Source organism: Alligator sinensis, unplaced genomic scaffold (genome assembly GCF_000455745.1).
Source record: "Alligator sinensis unplaced genomic scaffold, ASM45574v1 scaffold195_2, whole genome shotgun sequence".
Classification (NCBI taxonomy): Eukaryota; Metazoa; Chordata; order Crocodylia; family Alligatoridae; genus Alligator; species Alligator sinensis.
Window position 1 is genome coordinate 1,285,227 of NW_005842253.1, and position 21,510 is coordinate 1,306,736.

At 41.9% G+C, this 21,510-nt stretch overlaps 1 protein-coding gene across 6 annotated transcripts in view; it reads right to left on the reverse strand.

Moving 5' to 3' along the window:
- Positions 1-21,510, reverse strand: part of LRRC27 (leucine rich repeat containing 27) — an 81,726-nt gene that overhangs the window by 59,406 nt on the left and 810 nt on the right. For 5 of the 6 annotated variants that reach the window (XM_025208826.1, XM_025208825.1, XM_006027582.3 and 2 more), the window contains exons 2-4: positions 13,507-13,734; positions 13,023-13,153; positions 7,971-8,029 (exon numbers count right to left, since the gene is read on the reverse strand). In XM_025208826.1, coding sequence (XP_025064611.1) covers positions 7,971-8,029; positions 13,023-13,153; positions 13,507-13,722 — 406 coding nt within the window. In that variant the 5' untranslated portion in view covers positions 13,723-13,734. Of the gene's footprint in view, positions 1-7,970; positions 8,030-13,022; positions 13,154-13,506; positions 13,761-21,510 lie in introns of all 6 variants that reach the window. The other variant, XM_025208823.1, reaches the window with a different exon arrangement.

Here is a 21,510-nt window from a genome sequence, read left to right on the forward strand (position 1 = left end):
GGTACAGATATCCTACTGACCTTCCTCAGTCTCCTAGTTTTTGAGTAAGCAACAGTATATGAAGCATACGATAACCACCTATAGAAAAGAAGACTGTGTCAGGGTTCAGTTATCGGTACCCTGGTGTCCTGTTTCTGTCTGTGAGATATGGAAACAGTTGCAAAATATGCAATGTGATCTCCAGGGATCAGCTCTACTCCCACCCAGCTCTACCACCCACTAGGCCTGGCTTTAAAAAAAAAAGTAATCTGAAGAAATATTTTCTGTTGTAAGTGCATATGGAAAACAAAATTATATTTTTGTCCAATTCATTTATAACAGTGGAGTTTTTTACATGGATTTAAAACAAACAGTAGCTTTAAAAACTGCCATGTGATCTCTTATCAAAAAGGAAAATATACTCAATTCCTAAAAGAAATTAGTTATGATAAAACAAACATTTTGGAATTACCTATTCTATTGATCTCAGATTAATATATACTTATTTTTTTTAGTTACAGAAGTACAATATGGAAAATGAGATCTTTATTCTAGTCAAGCAGAACCGGTACCTCACACTGTTTTGAGAGAATGGCATGTAAAAAATTCATTCACAGCTTGACTAAACATCAATTTAATTGTTCTTGATTTGTAAAGGTAGAGTACTTAATATTCTGAGTGAGTTTATGCTTTACTCATTACAGTATTGAGTAATATATTTGCTCTTTTAAAATGTTTTCAGCAAAACCGACAAATACATTACTAATACCATAGCTATTTGATTTTAAAGTACTAATAATTAAAAGTTGAAAGGAATGTTGTAAAACAAATTTTGCAACGTGATTAATGACTGTACCTGACATCAATTTTCTAGGAAATGCCAGTCACAGCAATGTTGAAAATCAATCACACACAGGAAAGAAAAAAATGTAGGAAAGCAAGCATACAAACAACAGGACAAAAAAGGGCACTGGACTAATCACTGGGATTGAGGTTGGGGGATTAGAGGGAATTCCTCCTGTCAGACTTCAGGTTGTAGTGAATTATTCATACTCCTCCATGCCAAGTAGATTGTACATACAAGTTCTACAGAGCAAGCCTTACCAGAACCTCTAGCACAACATCTTGGCTTCCCTACATTTGGTTGCAAATGGGCCCACAAAGGAAGAAGCAGGATACAATATTTTTTTTCAACTGTAAGATTTTAATATATCAGGTCATCATCATATCTCTAGTCTTTTGAGGGCTAGTCCTGGGGTCATGTTTGTATTCTTTCAACAACTATCTTAAATTTTAAACAATGTGCTGATACAGACCAGGTTAAGTGGTGGGAAGCCACTGACATCAACAAAAAATGAACTGACTTACACCAGGATTTATAGAATTTATACTGAAATGATACAAAATTAGAAAATATATAAAGGTGAATACTTTATTACCACCTTTATTAGGCAGCTCTGAAATAGTGCCATAGGTGTTCATGGCACTTTACAGAGAATTCCCTGCCTTAAAGACTTTGTAATTTGAAATAAGATTTTTTTTTTTAAGGGAAAATTTTTCATGTCCCAAGTCAAATCAGCCAAATCAATTCCAAATTTGTGCGAGTTATTCAAGAATCATATGCGGCCCTGCTACCAGCAAACATCCTGCACCCCAGCATGGGGCTTCAGATACTTCCATATCCTTTGGTGGGCATCCTACATGTGGGACCAAGACCAGAGGCTTGGGGTTTGGATGCCCCCAAGTTTCACTTGCCCTCAGCCATATGGCCCGCAGGAGCAAGCTAGGGAGGAGTCTCCCATTTCCATAAAGTCAATGTATAGCCAAAATCTTCCCACTGGAAGTCAAATTGGGAGACTAACTATGCATTACCTCAGTCAGGGTAATGCCCCCTGCCACGTTCGTGGTTTTCCCCTGCCAGTAGGAAAACCACCTTGGTGTTCACAGTAAGCACTATAAAAAAGGGAAAAACACACCTTGCTTTCCTACCCTTTTACACTGAGGGCTAGTTACTAGGTTGAGATATTTTAAATAAAACACGTAAGGAAACAACATAGAATTAGTACCATTAGGTCTAATAAAGGGAGGAAGTACTGAGGAGAAATTTGAAGAGTAATCAGCTGACACAGTAGATCAAAGATTGTTTCAGGTATGTAAGTTGGTGTGAAGAAAGGTCTGAAGAGGGTAGAAGGAGAAAGCTGTTATTGGTGTTAAGTAGTACATTATTCAGTAAGCAGCTGAACTGAAATCAGTGGAAGTACTGATAGAATGAATAAGATTTTACTCAAACTGAGAAAGTCTAAAAGTATCAGTTTGCAATTCAGCATAGCCCATGCTAGCCTACTGTGCATGCTCAGTAGGCCTCAGCTCCAGCCAGGCAACTGCATGGAGAAGCAGAATTTCCAAGGCACATGCTCCCGCCTATCAAATCCCCAAATTTGAGTCCAGCATAAATCACAACCGTTGATAGGAGGCAGGGGAACTCCTACGTTCCTTGTTAGGACACTTCCCAGTGAGTGGGAGATCCAGGTTCTAGACCCACCTCATCCAGAAGGCATTTGAACCTGTATTTGCTGTTTATTAGCAAAGTGCTCTAACCACTAGGTCACAAGCTAGCTATTGCTCAAATCCCTCATCACCACCCCTCACCCCTTGAAGCTGACCCACTAGATAGCCAAAAGAGGGAGATATGGGATACCAGGAGCAGTACAAGCCAGAAGGTGCATGACTCTGTTAGACTGATACAGCCTTAAAAGGGAAAAGACCCTAAGTTAAGTTCTAGCTTGGCTTCTACTCCCAATAGGGTAGAAACTTTCCCAGTGCAATTTATCCAATATGCCTTGTATATTATATGCAAGTGCCCTAACTACTGAGCTAAAAGGTGGGAGGCCCTATCTCTTCTGCATCCTCTTTACTTCTGGCAGGAATGGATTCAAGGTAGTTCTATGCCCTCTGGAAGGAGACAAAATCTGAAACCATAAGTGCCCCCAAACTGCAGTTACAGAGCTAGATATGTACAATACAGGCACATAAAATGAAACAGGATTTGGCCCTAGAGGAGTACTGAATGCATTTATGGCTGTCGGTGAGACACTAAAAAATGAAGGTGAAGTTAAACATTAGACCAGACTAAATCTGTGGAATGTTAAGCAGTGTTAAAGTTAGAATGTGCTGTGAGCAGTCGCATGTTAAGGGTCAATACTGTTTCTTGCCTCCACAGCTCTGACTTGTTACTAGGAGTCAGGACACCTGGACTCTCTCTGCTCTGGTGGTACAGACTGGGAGAAGTGTATGCTGGGATACTGGAGAATTGAAAATTGCTCATTTTCTCTCCATGGAGCAGACTGAACTTAACCCAACAAAAACAAGGTAGCACAGCCTAGAGTTAACCCTTGCCTGAATTGGAATAACTTCGAGACACTCTGAGGGCACTTAGCATGAGTTAATAAGCTTTAATGTATGGACACTTGTGTTTAAATGCCCTTAGCATGGTGTATGTAGAATGTATAATTTTACCCTGAAATTAAGAAGGAAGGTGATGGACAGCTAGTGACGAGATTTGAATCAAATCACTTCTATTTTCAAATTGTGGGCAAGAAAAAAAAAATTGGCAGCTGTCGTCTTGATAGGTATGGAAATTAGTCAGCAAGTGCATCACATGCTGCACATTCAGTGATCGTTTACATATACTCCAAGGTAAAAATGGAATACTTGATAGCAGTATGATAAAAACTTTTCAGAATGAGAAACAAGGGATATCTTGTAATTCTTTCAAAGGACCTAGACCAAGGGTCTTAAACATCTTGAAGGCTGGGCATGTTGACAAGTTACCATGTGGTAAATGAGGGCAGGGATTTACAGTGCATCAGTTAATCTGCAGTAACTGGTCATGTGCATTCTCTTACTTCAGGGAAGGTCAAAGATATGGCCTATGGGCCTCAGCCAGCCCACAAATCCCTATCATTTCACCTGCAGTGCTGCCTGTGGATCTCCAACTGGTGTGCCACATGCAACACACACTAGTTCTGGCCCCATGCACTGCATGCAAAGCCCATCTGGCACAGGCTGCACACAGCATGAGGCCATTGTGGGGGCATGCACTACGTGAGGCACCCACACCAGACTGGCCCTGCAGGCTGGATCTAGGCCCATAGACCAGCCACCCATGCTGGATCCCGTGTGCAGGGTTAGGCTGGCAGATATGCTGCATACGGCACATGCTCCAAACCAGCTCCATGTGCCACGTGCCCCAAAGGCTGAAACTGGTGCTCTCTGCACAGTGAGCGTATAGGGCCTACCTGGGGCACATGCTGCATATGGCACCTGCACCGGCCTGATCTTTTGTGCTGGATCCAGGGCTGGTCCAGACTGGGTCCACAGAGCAGTCTGCATGCCAAATCCAGTAGGAGTTCAGTCTGGCATGGATGCCACATGCACCACGCATCCCAGACTGGCCACATTCAGGGCCAGGGCTAAGGCCAGTGAGTGCTGCACATGTTGCATAGGTCTGGAGCTGCAATTGCAGCATGTGTACCAGCTCCAACCCCATGCATGTGGCGGATCCAGGGCACATGTTGTATGGGGCACCTGCACTGGACCAGCCCTGTCAGCTCAACCCATGATATGGGGCTGGCCTGAGGAACCTGCTTTGGCCTGCAGACTAGCCCTGTGCCAGTGACAGCCTGTGGGGCCAAATGAGTTTGCCATCCCTGCCTTACCTCATGGATAACTAAAGCTATATTACCTAAAATATGTTACCTTTTTCATTGTGGGTGTACGAGTACCCTGGGATTGCTGGGAATGAGAATTCAACCCACTGTAACTCCAGAAGGAAGGTGCCTACAAGTACTGTACAGTTTCAGAGAGTAAGATGTCACCTATTGAATCACCACCATCACTTCCAAAAGAATATGGAGATGCTACAGAAGTGTCCTTTCCAAGTAATTACACTAGGATTAAACCTGTTTTGCTTTTAAGTTCACAACCTAAAGGTATAGAATGGCCCACTTCTTGTAGAAACGAAACCCTCGAAGGAGGTATTATAACACACAAAGCATGCCCACAAAAAACAGTTGAGGAAAGACTTGGCACAGAGGAAGTGTTGTATGAATATTGCCTCCTACTACTATATAAGCACAAACGACTGAATTGTTCCCAGTCTCATTTACATGCTCAAGTTAACTATTTTTGAGAACTAGACACACTGGGTGCATCTACATGTGATGCTACGTCACCATAACAACACTCTACGGCGATGTAGCATCAGCAAGCACAAACCATGACGCTGCTGCTATGTCACCATAGCAATGCACTCCCTCGCTATAGCACGTTGCTAGGGCGACGTAGCGGCTAAAAATACCCGTTCTCCACCAGCACAGCTCAGTAATGGCTATTTACTTCATAAAGTACTAAATGGTGGTGCAGTAACAACAGTGTTGTAGGGGCACGTGTAGATGTACTCACTGTGGACATCTGCCTGATGTTGCAATTAGATTAATACTTTATATGTTCTTGTGTGAAAGAGAATGTGCAAAAGGTTATGAGAATATTCAAGATGAATACAAATATCCATCCAGCAGGAAAAAAGGCACCTTTGCTGATCATAGTTCCCCAGAGGTTGGCTACGTTCTGTTGTCAGACCCACAGTATAGACAATCTTATTTAGGCATTATCAATTCCTCATCCATATTTGTGAAGAAATGCCTCCATTATAAAAGATGTATAGCTGTTAGAAGAGACTCTACCATATCAAACTAGTGGGCAATTAGAATGTCACAGTGAAAAGCTTTATAAAGAATTATATTTCTAGACCACAGCTGCCTACCACCTAGCAGACAAGTCTTCAATGCTGTACTGTAATTACAATGGATACTACAGATTATTAGACTATAACATATAAGCAAATTTTCAATCCCATATACATATCATGATATAGAATTTACAAGAGTGTATGCAATTAAAATTATATAATATTTAAAGTACGTGGACTAAATGCTATGTAGTGAAATCACTGCTTCTGGTTTTGTGAAAATATACCTCAAATGTTAGCATTTCTTGTTGTCAGACAAGCAAGCATTCCTGATATTCAAGTAACCACACACTGCTTACTTTCAATACCGCATTGAGTAACAGTAATATTGTAGTTCAGTGAATACAAACCATTGCCTAAATCTCACATTCTAAAAACAATGTTAAGTAAGCTACAATTATTGATATTCCTTTCCCTATAGTCACAACTTTCAGTTCAGAAAATTACTTCGAGGAAGTATAAAATGGAATGTAGAAGTGAAACAGCAACGTTGTCATCAAAAAGAAATAACTTTGAAAATGCAATTTTAAATAACTGTTTGAGATTCCACTTACATCTAAAATTATTTAGTAGTAAGTTAAATCTATTTTTGAACAGAAATGAGAAGAATGATTCATGAGAATTGTAATCTTCGGTACTGGAAGAATAAAATCTATTTTTTATCTTGTTAGACCACTAACTTGATGATGCTTGTCTCTATAAATACGCAGGAGACTCATAGACGTATGAAATTTAGAAATGGAAAACACTGATTAGATCATTTAATCTACCTCTGTGCCAAGGGAAGATGAAAGTAGAAAGAAATGTTAAGAATGGCCTACTGAATATGCATATATCCAAAAAAGGGAAGACTCAATGATGCACAGATACTGAGGTGGAACAGGGAGGACTAGGGGAACAAGAAAATTGGGTTCTTAATCACTGCACTGCTCACTCTTTATTTCGATACAGTGCTTATTAAAATTATATGTCATCACCAGAAGTGCCAATTTGCTAGTATAGAAATATAATTTTAGACAAAATTATATTTCTTAAACCTACTTAAAAGGTTGAGAAACACTGCTTTACCCCATGTCATGTAGCAGACCACTTGAAGATTTTTGAATGGAACATAGTTCCAGCAAGGTACTCCTCCCAGTATATCATATTACCTTATACTGTTTTATGTATACAGTAATATAATATAATATAGCTGGCATTGTTTTACAGAAGGCAAGGTATATATACATTGGCTCTGCAACAAGGATCCTGGAAAAAATAACTCCAGCTTCAGACTTTGGTCCCCCAAAGCCCTCACACTTGGGCTAGGGGACTGGCAGCTCTGAGAACCACAATGGGAGCTTGGGCTTTCAGGCTTCTTGGCTGCCCATTCCATGTTGCCACTGTCCCCAGAAATGGCTCAGACAGTCCCCAGGATTTTAGGGAAACTCATTCTGTTCCATTAAAGAAATAGAATTTTGGGGATAGGTTGACGTATCCAAAACCTTTTTAAAATATCCACAGAAATCCAGCCTTTGTCCTAAACTGAAGTATTTTTAACTTCAGACTTTCCATAGAAAAATCTGTTTTCATCAGCTGTAGTAGTAGGTTCTATAATGTGGATGCTCAAAAACAGCAGTCAGCAACGTACACCCTATGGGCTGAATCTGGCCTACAGATGGGGGCTTTGGCAGTACTCACTTTCCCCCCCTGTGCCACTTGGAGGGGCTAGGGGGGGAGTGCCAGTGGTGACTGGGCCCTAAAACCTGCCTTTCTACTTTCCTCTGACCCAAGCTGGGTCACTCCAGTCCTTAGTGTAAAAAGGTTGTCAACTGCTTCTCTAAGATGTTCTTGTGATCCTTGACATGTATTCTTGCTTGAACAGTCTGCCAATCCCTCCTGTATTGGGGATGATGGAGAAATATATTTGTGAACATTTTCCTTCCTATCAATGAATATGATCCAGACTTAGAGTTTAGGCTGCTACTTACTGGTGCGTTGCTTTCATGAAGCAATTGCCTTTTACTATAAAGCACATATTCACTACAAAATGGGCAGCAGCTTGTGTTGGTTACATTTAGACATTTTAGTACATACCAATATTGATTCTGACTACAGCATTAAATGTTAAAAGCCAAAGTAACAGAAAATTGCTAGGACTTTTTTTGAAGTATAGGCTTCTGTAAAAGAAGTAAGTACTTGCCAAGCTCCACAGGCAATCTTTTTATAGGATTTCCTTCTAAAAGTAAAGTTGTCAACTGCCTGTTAAGAAAACAGAACACAGTAACAATTGTAAAAGAAAAATTAACAGGAACAAGTTATAACACAAGTACAATTAAAAAGCAATCAGCATTATTAGGGGTGGGAATAGGGGCACCAGCCCCATGTGCCAATTTAGGAAGAGCACCAAGATCATCGGCCATCCCTGCAGGGGATGCAAAAGCAGCCTCATAACATTGCTGTTGCAGCAGGAGCAGTTGGTGAAAGGACTAGGGTGGCCACTGGCACATCCCCTTGGTGAGAGGCAGGCCCCTTCAGCCAATCAATGGTAAGGGATGGGGCTACCACCTCCTCAGCCAATCAGCAGTGAGGGGTGGGACTACGGCAAAAAGCCACCTCCCTCCCTCCCTGGCTGGGAGCCCTGCTCCTCCTAGCTGTGCACAGCCCTACCTCTAGGCACAGCCAACAGAATTGCAAGGATAAATGACTGACATATTTCCACCAGTGAACAGAAAAACAGGATTTTTTGCAGACATTACATGTAAACTGGTTTCAGTGATCAGAAACTGGTTTAAACCTGTAACAGAACAGAAGCTCAGTGCACATAAACCAGTTTGAAAATGGCTGAAACTGGTTTGAGATAAATCTGGTTGAATGTAGCATCAGACTTGACTGATTTGGGCCAAACCAGTTTATGCAATGTCTGTCCCAGGCCCCTTCCTGGTTTAAGTTAATTCAGAGTCCCCCAGCATCCTGGCATGTTCTCTGGGCTGGCCCCTCCCCTTTGCTCCCTGGCTGAAGCTCCAGCAGAGACTGTACAGCAGGGTCTGCCAGGCTTCCTCTTGCTCCCTCTCCTCCCCCTCCTCAAGCAGGGATCCCCTCTCCCCTCCGCCTTACACAGACACCTCTCAGCATTAGCTAGTATATCACATGCTGGCTACAGTCCATGCCATGGGAGATGGGACAAAGGCAGACAGGACTGTGTCAGCTTACGGCTTTTTGGAGCTAATCAACAGGTAGCTGGTAATGTCCCTCTGTTTCTTCCTTGGAAAAGCTATTTAAGAAGAGCTTGAACAAATGGAGAGAGACTGTTGTTTTCTTAATGGGCTGATAAATAGTGAGTTGGAGGTGATAAACACTGTGTTATCAACTCCCTGCTGGGCTGCTGGGGCCGAGGGCCCTGTCCTAATCAGAGTGTCCTGCTGGACCCTGACCATGCCCCCCCTCAGCTCAGCACTGTAGAAGAAAAGGGAAGATTGCTCTAGTGCCCCCTGGCTTCTAGCCTGAGCCACTGCAGGTATGTGCCAGCATTTCTTCAGTCAAGAGGGGATGTCTGTGTGCTTACAAACCAGTTTAGCCTAGCCAGTTTAGACTAACCTGCAAAGATTGAATCAATTCAGGCTCAGGCTTTTTGAATGTCTCTCCCTAGCCAAAGGGTTTAAAAATAGGATGGTTCGGTATAAAACAAGACAGATGGCCACTCTAGCATGAACACTGGCTGCTGCTGCTTTAATTATTATTGCTGGGGCTTATATCACTATTATCAAGTTTGATTAATAGCTTCCCTTACAAGATCCCATTTTCAGTTTATTACACTTAGCCAGTCCTTAACCATTTGGCCTAAAATTGTCCTTACAGAGCATATATCTCAGGCTAAATTCAACCAGAAGAGCTCAGTTATTTCAGAGACATTTGAAGAAATGAATTAGTCTTCAAACGGGGTGGCACTAAATTCCTAAAAGTTATGGAGGGATGCCTTGAGTCTAAAAAGGTTGTGAACCACTGGTTTAGAGAGGAGCTCACAAGGGCAGGACAAAACTGATTAGTCAAGAAACCCCGGAACTGGGACCTTTTAGGGATAGTGAATGCAAACATTTCCTAACTTGAGTGCTTGATTTTGTAATGCCAGTAAAAGTTTACAACATTTTTAAATGTAATATCTAGCTGGTATTTTTAATTACATGTATTTGTATAAACAAGGTATTAGATGGACTCTGCATTCAGAGATTTTCCCTTATAACATTAACATCAAGATAAAATCTGATACAGTTTCCAAGCAAAGAAGCTGCTACTTCTGCATTTTGATGAATGAAATGGATAAAACAAATTTATAATGTGAAAATTCAACAACGGGAAAACATGCTGAGTGGTTTCTAACACTACAGTTATTTCTCTCTCAAAAATCTTATTTAACATATATATTTTGTCAGCCACGTGGCTCTGGATTCATATTTTTTAAAGGTGATTCAATTCAACAGAGAAATGTTAAAAAAAACACAAAACACTTTTGCGTATTATTTTACTGAATTAGATTAAACTGAAGTTCAATTAAAGACAGTCAAGTACTCCTAGCGTATCTTTTTTCTTGTGATTATTCAATAAGGTCCTAATCTAAAATCCAGGGACAATGGAAAGGCTCTACTGGCATCAGTCAGCCTTGGGTCAGACCTCAAAATCAGACAGAGACCCTGCCAAAGTATCTGAACCTATGAGAAATTATTAGCTGCTATCAGAATCAACTATGTGGATACAGCTGGTTGCTTTATATCCCACGAAATGACAGACTTGGAATTTAGAATTTTTAGCCACATTTACCAAAATCTTTCTGTAGCTGTGGAAGACAGTCTCACTTCTGAAAATACAAATTATTAATTTCCCAATTTAACTTTAAAAGATAATCAAATAATAACCCTCTTGCAACAAGACACAGTGGTATTCAGTCTTATCTAATATCAGCATGACTCAGGTCTGTATTTCTATGCTTTTCGTGGTTTAAGGTAGAAGTTTAATCTTTTTATATGTAAATTTTTCAATGTTACTATGAAAAAAAGTCTTACTTATAGAGTCAAGGCAGAGCTCTCTTTTAAAATAAAGGCAACAAAGTCTTAAGAATTTCTTATAAGGTTTTGTGATAAAGCTGCAAAACAAATTAGTATGATTTTTAGTTTAAACTTTAATTGATTTCTAAGGTATTCTGTTCCTATGAGAGGAAAAAACTGAATTTCTCTCACATTTTCAGGCCACAATTTTACACTGAAGAAAGCCTACACATAAAAGCCTGAATATTTCCTTCCAATAAGAGTGCTGCTCATTGACTAAGGTTTATGCCATACAAACTACATCTAAAAACAGCTCTGATCACTCCTGTTTTCATGAAATGAAAATAACTAGCTTTTAGAATATGAAATAATTATCATGTTATTTCTCAGTTTATTGGATTAGAACATACAACACAGGCAGCATATACATTTATGTCACAACTGCCTTATTTGTATCAGTTTCATATTTAAGTATGTTAATAATATATAAAAAGCTACAGTATGCAACTGTTTGATTACATGCATTTTTTCTAGCATACTGTGTTATTTTCTAAGCTCAAGACAGCTATTTCACATAGCCTGCATACACTAAGTACAGTAAGCCCATAAGCTTTAGTGACAGCTAGACTGTATCATCACAGTCATATTTCTCTCAATATGGTACAAGTGGATCTGTTCAACTTTACCCCTTAACTGTGGGCAGAAATACCTTTAGTGACATTACTATTTAAGTCTTCCAGGGAAACTTTTAACAAAAGTAAGGAAGCAGCCCATATTCTTGATTTATGCCCTTTTTTATTAATCATTATTGCTGAGAAAATGTAACAGGAACTGGAAACTCTACAAAGTTTCTCTAGAATGTTGAGCAGATCATTCTGTGGCAGAGACAGGCTCTCGATCTCCTCAACTGGACAGGTTCACCTTTCCAAGCCCTTGGATTATCTTAAAATTCCATTAATTATCTATATTAAATCACAAAATTCCAAGAGATCATGTTTGACTTTGAAAAATTCCACAGCATTTCACTGTTTTCAAAGGCCGCCTCCTTCCCACACTAGCCATAGTGGATAAGCTAAGATTCCATTATATGACTAAAACACATCAATTTTAAAATTTGGCTCAATGCTTCTTTCAACACAGAAAAAGTTACTTGTTCATTTATGCCAATTATGTTGATATAGTATTGTCAAAACTGTGGTCTTTAGTCCTTCCGATGCCTGAAACTTCAATAAATGATAAGTTATGAAACTATACTCTTGGCTTCTTGCATAGGTTTAGCTTTCTGTATCTTAAGCACTCTTTCATATCCCATTATTCACTCAGTTTATTTGATGGCTAACCCCTCTGATAATCAAGCTTAAAAATCTTCCTCTTGATGTTTAAAGACCTTTCACGCATCCATGCCTACACAAATCTAATTTAATCAGACCTGATACAGGTTTACATCTAACCAGCAGCATAACGAAGACAGGATAATCAAGGCAGCAGCCCCAGGTGCTGACTTGGTGGGGGCGGAAGGGGAGGTTGAGGAAAAACAACAGCTGCAATCACAGCTGTGCAAGTGTACTGGCAACACCAATGGCTGGAAGTTGCCGCTGCCTCTGGCATCCAGCTGCTCTGTCACGGCTCTGCATCTGACCAGTTCTGCAGGAGAAAACACTGGCTGCAGATGCTGCCACAGGGAAAAGCAGTGGCAGTGCTGGCTAGATCCTAGGTTGGATCAAGCATTGACTAGATCCTCGGACCTGAACTGGGTAAATTCAGCTGTTGAAGCCCCACGTCCGCAGGCCAGAGGCCCATGGGCTGTAGGTTGCCGACCCCTGTTTTAAAAGACTGAAAGAAACTACCAATCTCATTCTTGCTTACAATCCAAATCAGGATTTAAAACTGTGGGCCTGATTTTCCTTTTAATTTATACCAGTGAAACAGGAGTAAGTCAGCTGAAATAGTAGAGCTGAAGTGAAAGGAAAACCAGGCCTTATGTTTCTATAGGTAAGAGTCTGTGCACTGACATACTGTACTGGTTAGGTCCTCCAGTTAATTTAATTTGAGTCTTGTCTTAAATATAGTTCTTAATTTTGTTTATTGATCCTCAGGTCTGAGGTCAATGTAAAGCAAAAGGGCATAAGTTTGAACATTAGAAGAAAATTACATTAGAGACAAATAGAGGAAGAATAAATTAGTTATTAAATTATCAATAAAACAAAAGGTCTTACTTGTGACATCCAATTCCAGGGGGGAGAGTTTTAATTTTGTTATCCCGAAGATCCAGCCAAACAAGATTTGGCAGCTTCTGAAATAAATCTTCAGGAATTACAGCCAATTGATTTCTTTCCAGATGCAAATGCTAATGCAGAAAAATATAAATATGTTTTAAAACTAGACCTACATTGGAATGCCTGTTCCACTGGCACGCAGAACTTTAATGTTAAAATGCCAATAAACTGAACTGTGAACTATTTTAATAATGACATTTTCACAAAATATATATATAGGAGATGACAGATAAAAATCATTTTTGTAAATTATACAAACAAATAATCAGGTAATAGTTTTCAGAAAATAGATGTTAAATCATAGATAAAAATCTTTATATTTTCCATTCACATCAAGAAAAATAGAATGTGGCTGTTAACTATTAAGCAGAAAATGTAGGCCAAAGGTATAATTATAAAGAGTTGCCCAGAACAGTTTACTCACTTGTAGATCGGGTAATCTATATATATCCTCAGTGAGATGTTGGATTTTTTTTTCACTCAAATCCAGAGTTTTTGAAGGAAGAGTCAAAATGTTTTCAACAGCTTTCCTAATGTATTTTGCCGAACCAGGTGCAGACAGGTCTCTCTTTCCATGATATTCCTTTTCTGAGTTATCACCGCTATCATGACACACTTTAGAAATGTAGCTTTTATCCATTTGTCAGCAAACCTAAAATAATGATCCAGTAACATAAACTGATCATCAGAAGCCAAATGAATAAGATAAAAACAAAAAAAAAACCTTAGAAAATAAATAAATGAGGTTTCTTGCCATCTTCATTTTCAGATAATTGGTAGTGCTATAATACTTTAGCAGATCTGAAAATAGTGCAATGATTCTACATGTTTACCTACATTTAGATATATAAAATAGGAAGGGGGAAAAAACATTGACTTAATTTATCTCTCAACTACACCTCTTGTGTCTTTCTTAGGAGAATAGGAAAGTAAGGTTGGAAGGGACCTCATAAAGTCATCTAATCCAGCCCCCTGGTCAAGGCAGGATCATGCCTGACTAAACCACCCAGCCAAGGGTCTGTCTAAAACTGCCCTTGAAAAATGTCAAGGATAGGGAATCTACAAATTCTCTGGGTAGCCTGTGCTTGACCATTCTTATGCTTGACCATTCTCATAGTCAGCAAGTTCTTCTTAAACTCCAATCTAAATTTCCTCCACTGAACCTTGAAGCCATGGCTCTTAGCCCTGTACCTACAGTCACATGGAAAAAACGAAATCTCCATCTTCTTTATAATAACCACCCGTCACTGTTTTGGAGATGCATATCAGTCCCCCTCTATCTTCTCTTCTCCAGAATAAACAGTCCTAGTTCTTTCAACCTTTCTTCATAAATCTTGTTTTCCAGGCCTCTAATCTTTCTTGCCGCTTTCTACTGGACTCTTTCCAATCTGTTCATACCTTATTTGAAACGTGAGTCCCAAAACTTGACACTACTCTAAATGAGGTCTCACCAGTGCCATATAGTAGAAAAAACCACTTCCCTTGATTTGCAAGTGACACTTGTGCAACTACGACCCAGTATGCTGTTGGCTTTTCTTGAAACAAGAGCAGACTGTTCATTCATATTCATACTCCACTGGTTCTTCTCTGCAATACAACCCTAGCCAGTCTTTTCCCATTGTACTTGTGCATACAGCTATTCTGTCCTAAGTGCAGGACTTTGCACTTGTCCTTGCTGAATTTTATTTGACTGGCTTCAGACCATTTCTCCAGTCTATCCAGGTCATTCTAGATCCTACTGTCCAGAGTGTCTGCAACTCCATCTTACTTGGTGTCACCTACAAATTTGCTAAGCATGAACTCAATCCGATTGTTCAAATCATTATTGAAGACGTTAAACAATACTGGGACCCACAACAAACTCCTGGGGAACCCCACTTGATACCTCCTTCCAACTAGATATTGAACGATTGATGTTCACTTATAAAGCACGATGATCCAACCACTTATGCATCCCCCTTTACAGTACTTTCATTAAGTCTGTATTCCTTTATCTTATTCATGAGAATGTCATGATAAATAGTGTAAAAAGACTTGCTAAAGTCAAGGTATATCACATTCACTGTTCTCCCCCAAACCACAAAAAAACAGAAGGAAATCAAGTTGGTCAGGCATGACTTGCTTTTGATGTATCCATGCTGGCAGTTTCTGATCACCTTGCTCTCCTCCAGGTGCTTCAAAACAGGTTCCTTGAGGATAGCTTGCTCCTGCACCCTTAAAAGGGCCTCTGTAAAGTACCATCAACTCTCCCAGACTCCCTTTCCCCTCAGACTTGCATCGCAGGGGATCCCACCCACCAGTTCCCCGAGCCTGCTCTTCTGAAGTCCAGTGTCCTTATTCTGCTGCTCTTCTTGATGGTGAATTGATTTAAATCAAGTGTATTTTAAATCACTCAAATCAGCAAGCCAAAAGCCTAATTTAAAATCACTGATTTTTATCAACTTTCCTGTTGTGTGTGTGCATGTATGTATGTATGTGTATATATGAATACATGAATGAGTGTGTGTATGTAAGAAAGGTGCTCTTTCATTAGTTGATATAAAAATTTAAACATCTTGATTTCCAACTAAGTACATTTTTTTTCAGAGATTTGGTGCATGCGTTTCCTAGGTACACAAACTAGATTTTATACATTCACACACACACACACACACACACACACACACACCCCTTTACATATTTGGATTATAAGAAATCTTACATTTTAGTATGCTATGAAATGGTGAAATATATATTTCTTATTCATTAGGGCTACCTCTACATGGGCTCCAGTGTGGGGGTGGGGCCTTTTAAAACGCCACAGCATCTCATGTATTCAGCATCCTGCATATCAATATGGTGGTGGGGGCGCTTTAACTAAAGTTAATTTGATGAACTTTGGTTAACATGTCCCCACCACCATTTTGAGACATGGGATGCTGAATACACGAGACACTGCAGCACCTGGAGCATTCTAATTAGAATGCTCCAACACACTCAGTTAATCCAGTCTGCTCCAACATGTTCAAATCAGAACATGCTGGAACACGTGTATATGCACCCTAAATGATTAACTCCATTATGAGTACAGAATCATAAATATTCATAATTTGAGAGTGAGCTAATCAGAACTCAGGTAAAGAGACTAAAACAGGAGTTTGATATCATCCAGGTGGACAGCACTGACCAATGGGTACACAGGATGGTGTCTGGTGGAGTCTGAGGCCAGGTTCCAACACCTGTGATGACTTTTCTAATCTTTTTCATTCAGGAGTGTAGACCCCACATCTCTTGCAGGATCAAGCCCCTAATACATAAAATATTGTGCCATATTTTTAAAGCGTGATCTCAAAAGGTAGATGTTTTCCCCTCTCATTCCTCTATAGAAGAAAACCAGTCTTTAAACTTCAGAGTTTTTAGTAGAGGCTCACTCACTCAACAGATTATGTTATTTAAATTATTTTAATAGTTTCGATTTATACGGTTTGAAAAGAAAACCCAAGTATTACTACTACTAAATTCATACCTTAGCCAATGCTGCATCAAATTCAAATTTTATTTTAAGCAGGTTTATTTTTTAAAAGAAAAAACTTAATTATAATTTAAATTAAAAAATGAAGCATCAGATTTTTTTTTTTAATCAGATTTTTATCCATGCTGCTCTTCTTCCTTCCTCTCCTTAGAATCTTGAACTCTTCATTTCACGATAACTAGGTGCATCTACACGTGCAAATGCTCCAGCGTGGGTTTACTCTAGAGTAAATGACTTTAGAGTAAACCCACCCTGGGCAGGAGTCTACATGTGCAGAGATTCAGGAGCAAATCTGCTGCTCCTGGCAGCAGTTTGCTCCCACCCGCTCTGGCCCTGCACTAGCCCCCTGCAGCAGCCAGGGAGAGCTCTAGGCTCCCCTGGATGCCAGGGGCTGGCAGGGAGCATGGGGTCAGGAAACAGCTTAAGCTGCCTCCAGTTGGGGGCTTGGAGTTTGCTCCTTGTCCCCAGGAGCTGCGTGCTGCCAGGGTGAGCTCCAGTGGTGGAGCCCAGGCAAGGACAATGTCCCTTTACCCTGGCAGCAAGGGGCTCCCGGTCCCAGATCGGGGGCAGGGGAATTTCAAAGAGCTGTGAGGGGGAGGGGGCTGGGACCTTCCCTTCCCTGCAGCTCTTTCCAAGCCCCGTGCCTCAATTGCCCAATTGGGCCACAGGGCTGGGAAAAATCTGCAGGGCTGGGACCTGCCCCTGACCAGGACAGCTCCTGGCTAGCCCCAGGCTCCATGGAAAGTCTTCATGTGCAGCCTGGAGCTGGCTGGGGACTACCTAAAATGGGACAGTCCCTAGCCACCTCCAGGCTGCACGTGCAGACTTCCTCATGCAGCCCAGGGCTGACCAGAACTGTCCCAGTCAGGGGCAGGTCCCAGCCAGCTCCAGACTGGGCAGGGAACTCTCCCCATTCAGGGAGCTCCCAGGGCAGGGAGCAGGGGTTGGGAGCTCCTTGCTGCTGGGGTAGGGGGACGTTGTCCCTGCCTACATTCCGGCAGCAGCGCCTGCCCTAGCAGCAGGCAACTCCCAGGGCAGGGAGCAATCTCCCAACCCCTGCTGCCCACGAGCAAATCTTCTCCTGGTCAGTCGTCTACATGTGCTGTATTGTTCAGTAATTACTTGTCAGTTAATTTCCTACTTGCATTTGAAAGCAGAAAATTAACCTCAAGTAGAGGAAATTACTGTGCAGCAAGGGTCAGCACGTGTAGACGGTGATGCTTACTATGCAGTAATTGCTCTAATCCTGAGGGATAGCCAGCACGGGTTTGTTGCGGGTAGGTCTTGCTTAACTAATCTTATTTCCTTTTATGACCAGGTGACCTATCACCTGGACAAGGGAGAAGAGATTGATGTCATATATCTTGACTTTAAAAAAGCCTTCGATCTGGTATCCCCTCTTGGCAAAACTGGTTAACGGCGGCCTCGGCCTCACCACGATCCATTGTCTGAGGAATTGGCTCTGTGGTAGGACCCAGAGGGTGGTGGTTGACGGAAGTCAATCGTTGTGGTGCGCTGTGACCAGTGTGGTCCCTCAAGCCTCTGTCCTAGGGCCTATACTATTTAACATCTTCATTAATGATGTAGATATTGGTGTCAGAAGTGGACTGACCAAACTCTAGGGTAAAGTGTCCACACCTGAGGACAGGAGGGCAATCCAGGCAGACCTTGACAGGCTCAGGAAATGGGCAGATGAGAACCTGATGGTGTTTAACACCAAAAATGCAAGGTTCTCCACCTTGGAAAGAAAAACCTGCAGCATGCTTATAGGCTTGGCAGTGCTACGCTGGCTAGCACTACGGACGAAAGGGACTTGGGGGCCATGATTGACCACAAGATGAACATGAGCCTTCAATGTGATGCTGCAGCTAGTAAAGCTAGCAAAACACTGGCTTGCATCCATAGATGCTTCTCAAGCAAATCCCAGGATGTCATTCTCCCATTGTACTCGACCTTGGTAAGGCCACAGCTGGAGTACTGCGTCCAGTTTGGGCTCCACAATTTAAAAAGGAGAAGCATGAGAGAGTGCAAAGGAGAGCCACACGCATGATCAAAGGTCAGGAAAACAGACCTTATGATGAGAGGCTGAGAGCCATGGGACTCATCAGCCTGGAAAAGTGCAGGCTCAGGGGTGATCTGGTGGCCAGCTATACGTTTATCAGGGGTGCTCACCAGGATTTGGGGGAACGTCTGTTCACCAGAGCACCCCAAGGGATGACAAGGTCAAACGGTCACAAACTTCTCTATGACTTTTTCAGGATGGACATAAGGAAGAACTTCTTTACTGTCCAAGCCCCCCAGGTTTGGAATAGACTGCCGCTGGAGGTGGTTCAAGCACCTACTTTGAACGCCTTCAAGAGACATTTGGATGTTTTTCTTGCTGGGATCCTATGATCCCTGCTGACTTCCTGTCCCTGGGGCAGGGGGCTGGACTTCATGATCTTCCGAGGCCCCTTCCAGCCCTAGTGTTTAAGAATCTATGTAGATGCTCCCACTGTTACTCAAGTTACCTCCCACTTTCACCTTCTCATCCAATTCTTCCTTGTTTCTGAGCAGCAAGTCAAGAAGAGCTTCCCCCTTTAGTTGGGCTCTCCACTATCTATACCTACAAATTATCCCCAACACATTCCAAGAATTTGCTGGACTGCCTGTACATTCCTGTGTTGCCCTCCCAGCAGATGTTGCAGTAATTCAAGTCACCCATGAGAATCGGGCTGTGTGATAAAGAAACGCCTACTAGTTGTTCAGAGTTCCACTTCTTCCTCCTGCTTTGGTGGCCTATAGCAGACACCCATGGTGACATCCCACCAGCTGCTCTCCTCTGACTTCTACCCAACTGGCATTCAACAGGTCTACCTCCCACTTCATACTGTACCTCAGAACACATGTACATCTTCTTTATATATAGGGCAACACCTCCTTGTTTTGTCTCCTGCTTTTCCTTCCTAAACCCATCTATGATAGTACTCCCGTGAACTATCCCACCACATCTCTTTAATTACCCAATACATCAAAATTCCTCAATTGTACTCTACTAGGACACCTAATTCTTTCTGCTTATTCCCCATGCTTCATGCACTAGCATATAAACATTTCAGGTAACTAACTGATTATCCTACTGTCTTCTACACCACTCTGCGTGCTTGGAATAGTTCTGTTTTCCACAGACATTTTCTCTGTCATATCCCTTCTAAAAAATATGTCTTCAGAGTTGTATATAGTACTCTCTTTTCAACAATGGCTACCAAAGCGTATTAAATATATGGTATTTCTTTCTCAGTTTCCTCTCTCTATTCCCTCTAACTTCTGCCTCCCTTTACCAACATTTTTTCTTCTTTTTTTTTCACTTGTTCCAGCTACTACATGGCTGTTCAAAATTCTTGAATGCTTTGGTCTTCCCATTTATATCTAAAGAGTAGCTATTTCTCTCTTTCAGATCATAGAGGGCACTTCTTAGGTCACCTTAAAGTATACCCAGCACCCACTGTACCATGTGTTTTTGAACTATTTTGTCTGCATCAGACCATAAGATTCTCACACTTTAGTGACGGTTTCTCTTCTTCCTTCCATTGGGCTCAGTGTAATCAGTGCTTATCAAAGGTAGGTGGTTTATGGAGCTTATCAAGATGTTCACACAGAATCGTATTGGTTGCTTTTTTAAAATAAATGACTAATGTTAGAAGCCTGTGTCCATATTTAGGTGCACATAGCCGAGAATTTCAGAGTATGCAAGTAACTTAAAAACACATTGAAGTTTCATTAAAAAACACGAAACAGACATTTTTCCTAAGTAAAAAGCCTTCTGAATAGAATTTGGCAAATGACTATGTACAATGCTTACATAAGTACACCACAAAATGGATGGATATTTGATTTAATTTCTCTGATTAAGTTACCTCATCTATAAAACAGGAATCATCGTAACAAATTCTTACATACAACCGTTTCTTATACAGCAGTTTTCCTCAGTAGATCTCAAAGGGTGGAAACAGAGTGAGAGCAAATAGATATCCATACACTTTGTCATGCCACATATGTGGTCCCAACCAGGGGAAGTAATAATTTGTGCTGCTTTATTGTGGTGGATGTCTATTTGCTTTATGGAGGGAGAGTGCAAGCAGTCCAGAGCATGCGGCAGCTGCACCACACTGGCTCTGTGCACTGGATCTGGCACTTAGGGCCAGTCTATGGGCCTGATCCAGACCAGCCTCAGATCCAGCATACAGGCAGTACATGCAGGCTGCGCCTCAAACCCTACACACTGCAGTAGCATGTACCATCTCCAGTCTGACAGCGCATGTCACACAGGGCTGGGCTGGGCACGGACTGCATGTGGTACCCATGCCAGACCGGCCCTGCATGCTGTATCTGGCATGGGGAGCTGGTCTGTGGGCCCAATCTGGACTAGCCCCAGATCCAGTGTGCAAGGCCTGGTGCAGTGCGGATGCCACATGCAGCACACACCCCGCCTGCCCCTGTCACATGCAGTCCATACCAGCTGGGCTCTCCAGGCCGCATGCGGGGCTAGGGCTAGCACTGGCTGCATGCAGCGCACTTGTTGGAGACCCACGGGCCAAATGCTAGGGCTCCACGCTCCAGATGCGGCCCATGGGCTGTATCTGTAATACTCCTGGTTTAGGTTACTGCAAGTCATTTTGCTGCTTAGTACCAATTTTTAATATTCACACGCAAGTTCCTGAGGCTTTTATTACTGTACATCTTTTATCATTCGCACTGTTGTTCGCAGCATCACCTGCTCTCACCTGGGCCCACGGGCGACTGGCGCCTCGCGAGCCTGGGGGGCCACACCAACCAAGGCCGGCCCCACAGCTGCACACGAGGGGCCGGCGCACAGCTGCTCGCTCCCGGCCCCCAGGGGACAAGTGAGCGCAGCAGGCCCGGGAGGCGTTACAAGCC